The 14841-nt window shown below is 41.5% G+C and overlaps 1 protein-coding gene across 1 annotated transcript in view; it reads right to left on the minus strand.

Annotated features, from left to right (window-relative positions):
* si:dkey-22o22.2 (neural-cadherin) overlaps window positions 1-14841 on the minus strand; it is a 110976-nt gene that overhangs the window by 41502 nt on the left and 54633 nt on the right. The window contains exons 4-12 of the mRNA XM_061674756.1: window positions 14737-14841; window positions 12209-12320; window positions 11878-12127; window positions 10810-10952; window positions 8365-8537; window positions 8123-8291; window positions 6382-6552; window positions 2892-3064; window positions 1880-2047 (exon numbers count right to left, since the gene is read on the minus strand). The exon at window positions 14737-14841 is cut by the window's right edge and continues 100 nt beyond it. Of these exons, the coding sequence (XP_061530740.1) occupies window positions 1880-2047; window positions 2892-3064; window positions 6382-6552; window positions 8123-8291; window positions 8365-8537; window positions 10810-10952; window positions 11878-12127; window positions 12209-12320; window positions 14737-14841 (1464 nt within the window). The remainder of the gene's footprint in view (window positions 1-1879; window positions 2048-2891; window positions 3065-6381; window positions 6553-8122; window positions 8292-8364; window positions 8538-10809; window positions 10953-11877; window positions 12128-12208; window positions 12321-14736) is intronic.

Genomic DNA, 14841 nt, shown 5'->3' on the forward strand with positions numbered 1-14841 from the left:
TGTGCGCAGTCAGTGATTTCAGTAATTAGTGCCTGCGATGCAGATTTGATTGCCTGAAAGGGTGGCAGAACTCGCATGTGATTTGGTTGGTACAGTTCATCACTAGCGAAAAGCCTGTCATACGTTGCGCCGCCTAATATAGAAACACCCCGTATGTCTTTTTTGGCTATGGTGTGGGACTGCTTGGGACTGCTTCTGGGTCCGGACGCGGACTGCGCGTTAGTGACCTCTGTTTTAAACGATGTCGCAACAATCGAGCATAATACATTAAGCTCATGGCTGTTATTACAATTATTATTTGTACTACTACAAGTTTTGGAAGTCTTCATTTTGTTCAAACTAAAATGAAGAACCCTCAAGAGACAAAAATATTTCCTTCATCTCCCTTCACCAAAACCTTTTTGAGTACATGATGATGAGCCATTTTCTCTTCTTTATTCTCTGGCCACATTTGCCACGTTTTTCACCTACTTGACTCAATGTTTTGAAACTTACAGATCAGCAGATTGGCCGTATGGCACACAGGGACAACAATGAACAAAAAACACACTATGTACTGTTATGGTTGCGTTATACTGTCCTTGTCACGGTCAAAAAAAAAAAAAAAAAAAAAAAAAAGCCACAAATTTGATGGTGCTCATAATTAAAAGAGACACTCCCCAGCCCGCAGGTCAAACGTTATGTTAGTAAAGTAGACTAACATTAAACTTCACTTCTGTCTCTTGGGTCCTGTGACGTAGCGTCATACTCGGCAGAGAGAAAGGTCTGTGTGTTACAACAGATGGGTGCTCGCCTTGTATTTCACTATGAGATGCTACCACACTTTCGCCATTTGTTTTTTCTCTCTCTCTCTCTCTCTCTCTAATCAATTTAGCGTCACATCTTGCAACTGCTGTCTTATTGCTCCTCAATGAAATTGCTTCACTTCCACGTCCACGCATCGGTGACGTAAGCGCGTTGTGGCACATACGCTGCCTTCTTCCGTCTTCGTGACCATTTTCACGGTGAAACTCTTTTCAATGTGTTTTTTGATGCGCAAAATGCAGATTTTGACCTGCAAACCGTGATGCGAGACCACTTAATTCGAGCCTTGCACACATACATAGGAAAGCAATGTTGTTCGTCTGTGGACGCAGATTTACCATGCTTTATGAGTCCCTGATCATTTTTGTGCGTCTAGGACGTGGGACACACAACAAACGAGATCCCTGATAATAACATTAAGGGTATATATTTTTAAGCTATTTTACAAAACAAATCCAAACAAAGCACTTAGCAGTATGTTCATCTGTGTCGTGATGTCTCGCTCTAAGATATTTTCGTGCCAAAACTCTAGAATTTGTCTCAGAAAACCATTTTTCTTCATCAGTATTATGGATGACATCATAGGATACAGTTGGATTCCCACATATTTGTGATTTGCGAATTCACCTATTAGCTGATTTAAACCCCCACCTTCCCCGTCCCCCCCAAAAAAAACTATCCTCTGTTTTTCATGTGAAAACTTGCTTATCTGCTTTTTTCTGCGATGTGACAAAATGTGATTCCCATTCAAATTGTTTTTCGCTATCGTTAGCTGATTTAATTTTTTTTTACTAGTCATTTCACAACCTTAGCAAAGCTATGAGAATACATTGTTTTGATAGCATAACCGGTTAGTTTTTTCTTCAATAATACGTTATCATAAGTAGGACAATATTTTGTCCGTTTTTGTTGTTGTTGTGTGTGGGTTATTAAAATGGGTAGCGTATATACTGTAACTGCTTTACTTAAATTAATTGACTAAGTACTTCTACTTCGTCGATCTTTTTCATTTTTTAAACACGTTTCTGTCCTCCGACTGAGAGAACGAGTGCGAGTACATTTGAGTTTTAATTACCAGGATCTTGGCGTCCCTGACGGTGTTCTCGGGCACGGTGACCCAGTACTCAGGCTGCTCCCATTGCGGCGGCTGGTTGTGGACGTTGGTGATGATGACGGTGAGCTCCACAGAACTGCTGCGGTTGCCGCCGTCCGATGCCACGATCTGCTGGCTGATCTTGGACGTCTGACACAAGGAAATCAATCAGAGGCTTTTTGTTTACGGGGATTATAATGTCGTTTTATGTATAAACCAATGAGAATGCCACTTCATTAGGTACATTGCCAGAGATGTGTTTACGTAACAGTATGTTTAATCATATAGTTGTATAACTACTGCATCATACTGAAATATGATTGAAGGTTTTGGTTACTTCATTTAGCTACATGACTATAATTAAAGTAATATGAGTTTCAATTACATAAAAGTGATGACTATAACCTCTGCAAGTTATGAAATTGAAATGTATTGGCGTTGACAGTAGTTAGGGTTGGGTTTAGGGATAGAGTTAAACATTAATGGTTAGGCGTTGGGATTAGTCTTAGGTTTAGGGACAGGTGTAAAGCATTAGGGTGGGTTAGGATTTAGAGGTTAGGATTAGGATTTTGGTAGGTTCGCCCGTTTGGTTTGCTCATATTGTCACAGAACAATATTCTGTGGGTCTTGAAAGATCAGTCAAGATGCTGTAAAACAGCTGACAAAATGGGGAAGTCCGCTTTGAAAACAGCAGCCAATGAGTTAATCTTGAGAAAGAGGGGGGGGGGGGGGGGGGGGGGGGGATTAACAAAATAAAAAAATCACACAGAGCCAGCTCGGGTGAGTAGGGAGGTTGCTCTAGCACGACAATGTTCTTTTCTGCCAGGAGATGCTCAGGGCATTTTAAGGGTCATATTTTGTAGTTGGGATTTGAAATACAGTATTTTGTGACACCAGTCATGGAACTTTTCTGACACAGCTCGCATAGTTCGTAAACACAGCTCGTTTCTATGAAACTGAGCAGCACTTGGCAGCCACAAATGGCTCCTCTCACCTGCGAGATGGGCTGGTTGACGTAAATCCATCCTGTGCTGGGGTTGATGTGGAGGTACGCCGGCCTCTGCGGGGACAGCGAGTACGTGATGGCCGCGTTGCTGCCCTGGTCGTCGTCATGCGCCGCCGCACGCAGAAAACTAGTCCCGACGGCCGTGTCCTCTCGCAGGAAGTCTGAGAAAGGCCGAGACACGCGGGGGCGTCAGCCTACCTCCACCGAGGTTGCGTTAAATATTTGATGCGACTGACATGACGGCAGATGTGTAAAATAACGTGAAGCGCAGCATTGTGTCACCTCTGCTCTGCCGCGTGCTGCAAAGTCAACAGCTGACATTTAGACTTTAATGGAAATCCTGGAGACTTCTTGCTGACTGGATACCGAATGTCAACGCGAATCACAAAAACACAAACATTTGCCTTCCTGAAGTTGCGTTTCCAGCATCACAGCCTCCTGTGAAATTGTTCTTCTTTGTCTGTAACCCTGAACCAAGCTTGAAACCCTAATTTAAACCCTAACTTTATCTTTGAAAACTTAACCCTTGTTTTAAACCCTAATCCTGCCTTCGAATCTTAATTTGAAACCCTGACCCCCGTTTTAAACCCTAATCCTGTCTTGAAACCCCAACCCAATTTTGAAACCCAATATCCTAGTTTGTAACCTTAATTTGAAACCCTAACCCAAGTTTTAAACCCTAATCCTGGTTTGAAACCCTATCCTTGGCTTGGAATCCTACTTTGAAACCCAAGCCTGACTAACCGGCATTTAAAACTCTAATTCTTGTTTGAAACCTGATCCCCGTCCTGAAAATCCACTTTTGAAGCCAAAATCATGGTTTAAAACTTTAATTTGAAACTCAAACGCTTCTTTGAAACCCTAATGCTGAACTGAAACCTTAATTTGAAACCGTAACCATAACCGTTAAAATCCTAATCTTGTTTTAAAATCCATAATTCTTGAAATCCTACTTTGAAACCTAAACCATGGCTTGAAACTTTGATTAAAAACCTAGACCTTGTTTGAAACCCTAAATGAGGCTGAAAACCCTAATTGTAAGAACCTAACTTGAAACCTACTTGGAAACCCCAGACCTTTGTTTTAATCTATAACCCTGGTTTGAATCTTGAATCCCGAATTTGAAGCTCCAATTTGAAACGTCAACTGTCGTTTAAAAACCTAACCCTGACTCGAAATCTTACCTTGAAACTTATATGGAACCCTAATCCTGGTTTTAAACCTTAAATTGAAACCCTAATACTTGTTTGAAACAATAACACAGGCTTAGAACCTTAATTTGAAGCCCTAAACTTATTTTAAAACCCTACTTTGAAGCTATAATTTGAAATCTCAACCTTTATTTAAAACCGTAACCCCCACTTGGAAACCATTTCCTTGTTTCAACCCCTCACCTTACATTCAAACCCTAATTTGAAACACTAAAACAGAAGAAACTACTTTGAAACTGTAATTGTCCTAGAGCTCAGTTCTGTTTTTACAATTTTCTAAGAAACAATCAAATACTGATTTTATGTATGATGATGAATGCTAAACCACACACACACACACACACACACACACACACACACACACACACACACACACAACGTCCCAGAACCATTCGAAATGGTGACTGTGTGCTAAATAGTTAATGAGGTCCTGCTGCGCTAATGTGATGAGGACGACTTGTGACGTGGCGCTTATCAAAACACACACAAACAACACACATCACAAATAAACAAACAAACAAACAAACAAACAAACACTGCAGCCTGAAGAGTTTCTTCATCTCTCCTCCAACCCTCTGTCATCCCTTCTTCATCTGCCCAGGATGAAGCCGATGCGAACCGACGGCTACCGGCCGACTGACAAACTTCACCTGATTCCGACGTAAAGGCTCAGGCCAAACAAATCCGAGGGAGGACGCGCCGAGAAACGAGCCCGGAATGTATGAGCGCGAGCTAACTATGAATATGAATGAGGCTCGGCAACAGATGTGCGCTACAAACACCCGTGTACGAGTGAGAGCTGTGTGCAAAAATAAAGACCTCATTTCATCTAACAATGTACACACGAGCTCAAACACAGTATAAAGCGTACACACATTCATCTAAATATTTCAAGAAGAGCTGATGGAGGTTCTAGAATGATCTAGAATGTTTTAAAACTCATAATTGCTGAAAACACTAAAACCTAATTTGAAGCCCGAATTTAAAACGCTAATTTTAGATTCAATCCCTAATATGAAACATTAACCCTGGTTTGAAACCAGATTTTGAAACCCTAACCATGACTTCAAACCTCCCAACCCCGATTTAAAAGCCAACTTTGAAACTCTAAACCTCTTTTGACACCCTATAACCCAGGCTTAAAACCCATTGTTGAAGCCTGGTTTAAAACCTCCTGTAAATTTCAAAACCAAACCCTTGTTTTAAACCCCAAATTGAAACTCAACATTTTTTTTGAAACCCTAACCCAGGTTTAAAACCATAATTTATAACCATAAAGCTGGTTTGAAACCCTAATTTTATATCTTAACCCTGACTTGAAACCCTACTTTGAAATGCTAAAACTCGTTTTGAAAACTAACCTAGGCTTGAAACCCTAACCCTACCTTGAAACCTTAAATTGAACCCTTACACTTGTTTGATCTTCTCCCCTTGGATTAAAACCCTAATTTGAAACCATAACCCTGACTTGAAACACTACTTTAAAACCCAACATCTGACTTGAAACTATAATTCGAAACCCTGACCGTGACTTCAAATCCGATATTTAAACCCCAGTCGTGGCTCAAAACCTCATTTTGAACCTCTAAACATGTTTTGAACCCTAACCCAGTCTTGAAAACCTAATGTAAACCCTAAGCCTGGCTTGAAACCTTAAATTAAAACCCTTACCCTGGTTTAAAAACCTTCCCTTGAAATAAAGCCCTAATTTGAAAACCTAACCCTGACTGGAAACCTTACTTTAAAACCCAAACCTCTCTTTTGAAACCATCATTTGAAACCGTAGCTATGAAATAAAATCCAACTTTTAAACCCTAACCTTGACACCTGAACCCCTATTTCTGGTTTGAAACTTGAATTTCAAACCCTATTCCTTGGTCTAAACCCTAAACTCAAACTCTTAACTTTTGTTTGAAACACTAACACAGTCTTAACACCCTCATTTAAAATCCAAACCCTGTCTTGAAACCCAAACTCTGGCTTGACATCTGCTGAAGGTTCTTGAAAGTAGTAGAAAAGTGTCTTAACTCAACAAGTCCAAGCCCTCTTGACTTATCGCAAGTGATCATGATCACTTGCAGTTGTTGGTTTTCCTTTCTCTCTCAAAAATGATCAACACTTGGAACAATAGAAAACGTAAAGAACTCAGTGTCAAAATTATACCTACAGGGTTGAGAAAATTCATACATTCAGCTCAATCTTTGAATAAGTGATGTGAGAAGCTTTTGGTTGTCGTGGATGCTAATGCTAAGTAACCAAACACTCACACTGGTAACGGCTGTTCTCGAACTTGGGGTCGTTGTCGTTCTGGTCTGCGACAAGGACGGTGATCTGGCAGATGCCGATGAGAGGCTCCTCGGCCTGGTCGGTGGCCGTCACCGACAGCGTGAACTCACGCTGTCGCTCCCGGTCGAAACTCACCCCCGACGTGATCACGCCTGAAACAAACAAAGACCCCAGATTTTCCCAATGGAAATGAATGGAAATGCCAATAATCCGTTAGAGTCAATTATTAGTGGGTAAAGAAATAAATAGATTTTATGAAGTGTAATAACTGTACGTACTGTACAATTTGTGTGTTGAATGTGTAGCTTTAAGGGACATGGCCTTGTGAGTTACAATAGGAGCTTGAGTCGGGTATTTAATGTCAGTGTCTGGACGTGAATTGTGGCTAAGGTTGCAAAGGGGTGGAAAATCTCTGAAATGTTTCTGCTAAATTTCCATGGGAAGTTAAGCCGAGGAATTTTGGAAATATTCCAAATTGGAAACTTTCCAGGAAATTCATGTCGATACAACATCGTTTGTCATAGCAGAGGTCCATGCAAAATAGATAGCACTCCATTTTTTTTCACTTCACTCAAGCGGTTTTGTATCTGAAGCTCGCTCATAACTAAAATATTGGCTTGAAACAACAACCCCCCCCCCCAAAAAAAACTAAAAATAAAAATTCGACCAGGCGATTGCTCGTAACTCCAAATACTCTGAAATTGGGGCACCCATCAAGGTACCACTGTATTTGCATGACATCTGTGTGTTCTAGTCAGGATTATTAAAAAAATATTTTCCTCAACGGTATTCCGATTAACTCATTCACTGCCAGCCGTTTTCAAAGCAGAGTTCCCCATATTGACAACCGTTTTAGAGCTTTTTGACTGATCTTTCAAGACCAGGAAAGTATTGTTCTCTGACAACATAAAAACCAAACCTACCCATAGAAAGACTTGACTCTCTTCTTTCACACAAAAAATAGGTTTGTTTCTATCTTTTTCCGTTCTTTAGTATTCAGCAGAAGAATATGTGTTGGTTTCACCAAAAACACCAGTTTCTGACCAAAAAGTGAGGAAAACGTGCATTAACTTTGACCCAAATATTCTTTTTGCTTTTGTGACAGTTCAAACTATAAAACAAAAATATTTAGGGCAAAATAAGTTATGCACAAATATACAACTAAGAAATGTGCCATGAGCGACGCCGAGGAACTGCAAGGCTTGAGTTGAACGTCAGTGGATTTCGTCATTCACTCAATGAACTGCATCATCCTTTTTCTCAATAGCGACAAACTTTCTACTGCCTGCCGCGACACAAACTTTGTGCATACTATAGATATACATAGACATTACATACTGTTTGAGTGTGAGGTTCCTACTAAACCTGCTCGACTTCCATGTCGTAATTTCTCTCTTGACACCCCCATCTACGAGCATCTTTTAGTCATTACAAACCTGAAATTCACAGACAAGCTGGGCGCGACCCTCTTCCTCGCCTACAGGCTGAAAAACGTACTTGAATATATTCGTCTACAGCCGTGAATGAGTAACTGCTCCATTTTTTGTTTTACTTCACTTCAGTGGCCGCATATCTGAAGCTCACTCGTAGCTAAAATTTTGGCTCGCAAAACAAAGCAAAAATATTGACCAAGCGACAACTAAAAAGTTGGAGTAAAGGTACCACTAGGTGCGCGACTGATTGACTAATTGATGTCTGTCGCGACATAATGCTGATACCTACCAGTGTCTGGATGGATGTCAAAACTAGATGACACCCCGTCCCTGTGCATGATGCCGTACTTGACTTCTCCGTTCACCCCCATGTCGGCATCCTGGGCCTGGACCCTCAGCACAAAGGTCCCGTGCGGCTGGTTTTCCAGAATAGTAGCTTTCAGATTGTAGTTGTGACACTACAAACCAACATGGCAACCATCAGATCTCTGAGTCTTGGAACTATTGAGACAGTCTTTGAATGGTCACCACCTCCTGGAAGACGGGCTTGTTGTTGTTGATGTCATTGATTCCAACGATGACCTGCGCCGAGCTGCTGAGCGGGTACGGACCACCGGACGCGTTGTCGTCCGTGGCGGTGATGGTGAGGACGTACTGAGGGCCCTTCAGTCTAGGCGGAGGGCTCCGACGTAGCTTAATGATGCCTTGAAATCGGAAATACACGCTTGGTAAAGCAGAACAAAGCAACACGATATCTAGATGTCTACTACTCCTATTAGCCCTAACCCTAAACCCCTACACTAAAACCTAACCCCTATACTAAATCTTAAAACTAAACCTCTACCCTAAACCCCTAACCCCTCCCCTAATTGGAACCCTTAACCTAACCCTAAGTGCCACCCTAACCTCTCGCTTAAACTTAACCCAAAACCCTATCCTAACCCCTTTGAGTCTATTAACCTTTAACCCCTATTTAATGATCATAGTTTACCAATTCGAACTTTACCACAGTGACCAAACCTAACAGGACCATTTAGTGGAAATGTTCTCTACTGTACGCATATTTCTGACAGTAGTGTAGGCTGAACAGGAAGATGGGGACCATAATAAATCACCAGGCTGCGAGGCTAAGAAACAAGGCTTTGTGCTAACCTCGCTGCTATGCTTGATTTGTGCATATTCGCGGTTCAGCGGTTGTAAATTTGCATATTTGCAAAATATTCTCTTGAATCCATCCTCCGTTATACATCGAGAATCTTGACTATTCGTTGTTAACCTTGGTGTTGTTCGGTTCAATTAATTGATGAAGGTTTTTCGTTTGTTTGATCGGTCCTGGTTTGTTGGCGGTCTTTGAATGCACCGTGTGCACCTGCAAAAATGAAAGTGAATGTTTCTGCTGCTCTCCCGATGCAGATACTAATAGAGCGTGTAATCTACTTTGCTGTTACAATTTGCCTCAATCCGTAACATTTATTATTGTGTGTAAATGTCAAAAGGTGAATTTAATGACTTAATACAGTTTGTGTAAAGTGGCAGTGCGCATATTTGTTTGCTCATGTACTAGCTTGCAATTTATGATAGTATGATAGCTAATACGATTGATGAGCGTCATGTGAAGGTGGTTTGTTTGTATTGAATAACTACTTAATACAGTCGTTCATGTAACATGGGTCCATGGTTGTGTCCATGTTCAATGCATGGTGTTTTATGATCCTCTCCGTTTTAAGTGCTTTGCTGCAATCTTGTGGAATCTATATACAATCAAAAAACCCTTTTGGGGGGCATTTATTATTGGCAGAATTTCGCTATTCATGGCAGGGCTCGGCCCCAATCCCCCACAAAATAAAGGGTGTTCACTGTACATCACCGACATATATAAAACATTAGCACGACTTGCCCAGAAGTTGTTGTTTGTATTGAATTGTAAAGAGAGAGCCTCGCGTGGCCTTTGAAGGAACTGCAATTAGCGTCAACTTTCAGTGTGGGTGGCAAAAACGCCACATTAGTCTGTGTTTTTGAAAAACCAATGTCGTGTTTTCATGTGTGCAAAATCAGGCATCCATTAGCATAACAGAGCAAACAAACTAACACATAAGCAGCTTTGCCAGGGAGCGCATCTACATGAAAATACTTACTACACACTTTGAAGTGACAAAGCCCAACATCCCAGCAAGCCAAAGGCCATCTGCCGTGTGCGGGTAACAATAAAACACTGTTATAGCCATTTATGTGTTTAGCGCTTCGCTGTGTGTATGTAAGTGTGTTTGTGTGTGTGTATGGGGGTGTGCAGAGCAGAAGAGTGCATGCTAGGCGATAAGGTGCAAAACACACAAAAAGATAAACATGCACAACACGGCTGAATATCAATAAATAATTGTGTGTGTATTCACGTTTTATATACACGGCTGTTTGGGGGCTCGCTGACTTTGTCCCCAATATACTAGTTACCGTGGCAACAACTGCTGTATGTGTGTGCCTTGATGTTCCTGTCACTGTTGCATGCTGTTATGCTAATGCATGCTAACAAATAACGTACCGACTATCCAGGGAGAACCAGCGCCAACACGATTTTGTGTTTCTCATAAACCGACTGCATGTTTATTACTTAGGTAAACCAGTGACAAAATAATTGGAATTCATTATAAATAGATTTACATTTTGTTATTTTGTAGTTTATTTTTTGGGTTCTATACTTTTAACCCTTTTAAAAATATATACTACACTGTACCCCAAAAACGTTTTTCATAGGGTTGGCATACCATGGTGGTAGCCAATCACAATCTGGGACTTCCGCTAATTGATGAACCGCAATATAGTGGGGGTTCAATGTACATGAAAGAATGCTTGCAAAAATCAGAGTTTTCAGGTATGTGCAGGTCAGGACCCCCAAAAGTGGGTTGAATAAAAATAAACTATTCCAAAAGAACCTTTGCACCCCCATTCAAGCCCAAAATAGTCTCTCTCAGTCATTCTCACCTTTCTGGTTGTCCAACAAGAAGTTGCTGTCCTCGTTGCCGCCGGTGATGGCGTACGAGACGCCATCGCCGTCAGGGTCGTTGGCGTGGACGATGGCGACCAGAGTGTCTGGGCCCGCGTCCTCACTCAGGAAAGTTTTGTATCTGAAAACAAGGAATCCAGTTGAGTAAAATGTGGCAGGGATCGCCTTTCTTCGTATTCTTCTGCTAATCTGATAACGGACAGCCTATTTTTTATCTTTATCTACTAGTGTGGCCTAGTAGCCTAGCAGCTTTAGCCTATATTCTTCCACTACCCAGTATGAGTCTGGTAACAGCTAGCCTAGCGTCTTCTTCTACTGGTTGACTATCTTTTTTTAAATATGGTAACAGAAAGTCTAGTTACTTTTTCTACCAGCCTACTGATCCGATCATAGCTATCCTTACTAATCAAAACATCTAAGTAACGAGATAGTCTGCTTTCTTCTTCTACTAATCTGGCACAAACCATCCTAATGAATTTTTCTGATAATCTGGTAACAGCTATTTTACATTGCTCGACTAATAATCTGTTAAAATAGCCTCATTTCCTCCTCTACTAATCTGGTAACATACAGTATATCATATGGTCTTCTTCTTCTACTAGTCTGGTAAAAGAGCCTAGTTTGTTCTTCTATGAATCTGGTAACATATGGACTAGCTTCTTTTACTAGTCAAGTAACATCTAGACTAGCAACTTTAGCCTAGATTCTGCTTTTTCTTCTCATCTGGGAACAGCAAGCATAGCTCATCTTTTTCTACTAATCTGGCAACAGATATCTTCTTCTTCTAATAGTATTAATCTGGCAACAGTTACCCTAGTTTCATAATCTACTGTTAATCTGGTAACAGATAGGGCTATTTTATAATCTTGATAGCGATCTTGAAATCGGTCTTGAAATCTTCTTCTGCTTCTTCTTCTGCTAATCTTGTAACGGCAAGTCTATCTTTTTCCTCTAAACTTCTGGTAACAGATATTTGATCTTCTTCTTCTATTTATTTGGTAACAGATGACCTAACTTATTTTTTCACAAGAGAGAGTTTGTCATACACGCTCTGTGAGAAGACGGGCGTCTCGTCATTGGTGTTGGCCACCCGGATGCGTATGGAGGCGGTGCCAGTACGGGGCGGTGTCCCTGCATCCATGGCAACCACCAGGAACTCGTAGATGTGATTGGGTCGCTCATAGTCCAAGCGGCGGGCGGCGCTGATCACACCTGCAGACGTGATGTCAAAGTCGCTGCCATGGACCGAGTAGGAGAGCTCAGAGTTGATGCCAGAGTCACAGTCTCGGGCCAGAACTGAAGATGATATAAAACATTAACACTCCCACAAAGGAGAATACGGTTTAATAAGGGGGAAAGTTTGGTAAGATTACATACCTTGCAGCAGCGACGTTCCAGGTGTGACATTCTCAGGAACGTTATCCCGGGTGTAGATGGAGTGCAGGAACTCCGGGGTGCAGTCATTTTCATCTGTTATGCAGACAACAACCTGTAGGCAGCGTCTTAATGTTATTAAGTATGTAATTCTATTTATACATTTTTTTACAGTTTTTTTTGGAAACAAAATGAAGACAAATATGAGAGAAAATTCCCTTCTCCCTCTTAATTCTGACTCTCTGTAGCCAACGTTCCGACCCGTTGGAGCTCAAACCAATACGCAGTTTCCCATCCCTGTAATTTAATGGAATAAGCTGCTGATTTCCCAGTCTCAAGCCCTTCAACATGCTAAATGTTTTGGTAACGGCACCGAGGTGGGAGAGGGAGAATATCTGAAGACACGGATGCTTCGGCAGTTTCATCAGGAAGGTGCGTAAAACTTGATTAGTGCATTTCCTCAAAAATAGATGCCTTGCCCCAATTAATGGCCGGGTAGAAAATGCCTACCTAAAACGAAAAACAAAAAAACCCTCCCCTGTCAGGAAAAAAACAGGTAGCAATTGAATTTATCTCAGCTCATAGAAAATATCGTATAAAGAGCCCATTTGTACTTTGTTGCTAACCAAAAACAGCAGCACCTATCAAGGCAGGTAAATAGTCTGCCAGATGAATTTAAGTCTGGAGTCTTATGACATGTTGAAAAAGAGTAACTGAGCTTTGGTTATGTGGAGACAATGGCTTTTTAGCGATGATTAGCATTCCAGGACACTTGGACATGTACTGTATGAGGTCGCTCCACATTGTTGTGTGAGTTTATGTTCCGGAGAGCAACGTCACCCTGTTATTCTTGTTTCATGCCTTACTTTCTCCTTAATAATTATTTTTAATTAGTTAGCGCCACTTTCACTTAACATCAATATTAGTGATGCCTCTTTATAGCGGAGGACCCAGAGCAGGTGAAAATCGGTGACATAGAGGCACCAAAATAAAAAAACATTGTTTTATTTTGTTTTACCTCCCACAGCTATAAACTTATCAAAACACACTTAAGCAACACACAAAGCCCGTTCCCACTCTTTTGCTCACATAGTTCTTCAAATAAAAGGCAAAGTGTATTTGCTTTAAGCTGTTTGTCACTCCCGTCATCGAGTTAGCTTAATGCTAACATATAATGTGAAATGCCATCGACAGGCTAACGGAAATTAGTATCGACGTTATAGTAATTGTAAACCTTCAAACATCTGCATCTTCAACACACCCATTAAATGTATGTAAACATCATGGGCATGTGAATTAAAGTGAGGAGTCTTACCATATATTACAAACGTATGGTGTATTAAAAGACAATCCTACATTATGTGGAGACGACGTCTTTGATTAGTATTCCAGTAGATTCTGTTATGTGGTCGCTCCAAAATGTTGCGTGCCGGGTGACATTTCTTCCAAAATGTCCTTTGGGGCTGAAGGCAACACAACCTATAGATGCTACCGTGAGGCGCACTATAAATAGTGTTACTGAGGAGGAAGTTGTGTTCATGACACACACACACACACACACACACACACACACACACACACACACACACACACACACACAACACACACACACACACACACACACACACACACACCCTTGGAGTGGATTAGCCAGCCAAGCTAATAGAGTAGCTGAAGCCTTCAGGGGCCACTGGTAGTTTAGCAGCCATTTTAAAGCACTTACCAACATTTGGACAGCAGGGGAGGTGATAATGGACTCCTCCAGGTGTGTGTGTGTGTGTGTGTGTGTGTGTGTGTGTGTTAATACAAACAGCTATGAAATCTTCAGAGCTTCCCACGAGGTGTCAGCTAAGTTTCTGCAGATATACACGGGTGTGTGTATAAGAGTGTGTGTGTGTGTGTGTGTATAAGTGCTGATGCGACGGCGATGGCGTCTGATCACTGAGCTTGTGAACGCAGCTTTGATGTGCTGACTTTTCATCAAGCACGGCCGATGGAAATGAGGGCAATGGCGGCGTGTGCGCATGGTGGCGTATGCGCGTGGTGGCGTGCGCGTGTGCGGGATGAGCGGCACAAGCAGCAAATTGAAGAGTTGCATCACAAAGTCTGATTCAGCAGCTGCACTTGGAAGTTAGTTTTCACTGAAGACATGTTTGGAAATAAAAACGACGCCACTGACTGCTTTTGCTGCAGTACACCTTCACCACACATATATATAATATATGTATATATATAATGCTAAATACGACACTGTTGACTAGTCTTGCTGCAGTTTACATTCACGTGTGTGTATATAGTATTTTATTTCACTCTTAACTGCTTATATATTTGTAGTATTTAGTGGTATGTATAATTTTTTTATGCTTTTTATGAGGCAGACGTGTTAACCGGTTGTCTACCATGCCGCCTGTTAGATTCACATATCAGCAAAATAAGTTTCAATATCGAATGCTCAAGATTATCTGTAATTTCATTAGATTCAATGTGTGTATGTTTCTAATGAAGTGGCCTGTCGTTTCTGTTTTTCGTACCTCGCTCACGCCGCTGAGGCCAGTGTCGGGCTCGGACGCTCGGACCTGCAGCGTGTGCACGTTGTGCCCGCTCTCGTAGTCTACGGCACGGGTGAGGCTGAGGGC

Source organism: Phycodurus eques, chromosome 4 (assembly GCF_024500275.1).
Source record: "Phycodurus eques isolate BA_2022a chromosome 4, UOR_Pequ_1.1, whole genome shotgun sequence".
NCBI classification, from domain to species: domain Eukaryota; kingdom Metazoa; phylum Chordata; class Actinopteri; order Syngnathiformes; family Syngnathidae; genus Phycodurus; species Phycodurus eques.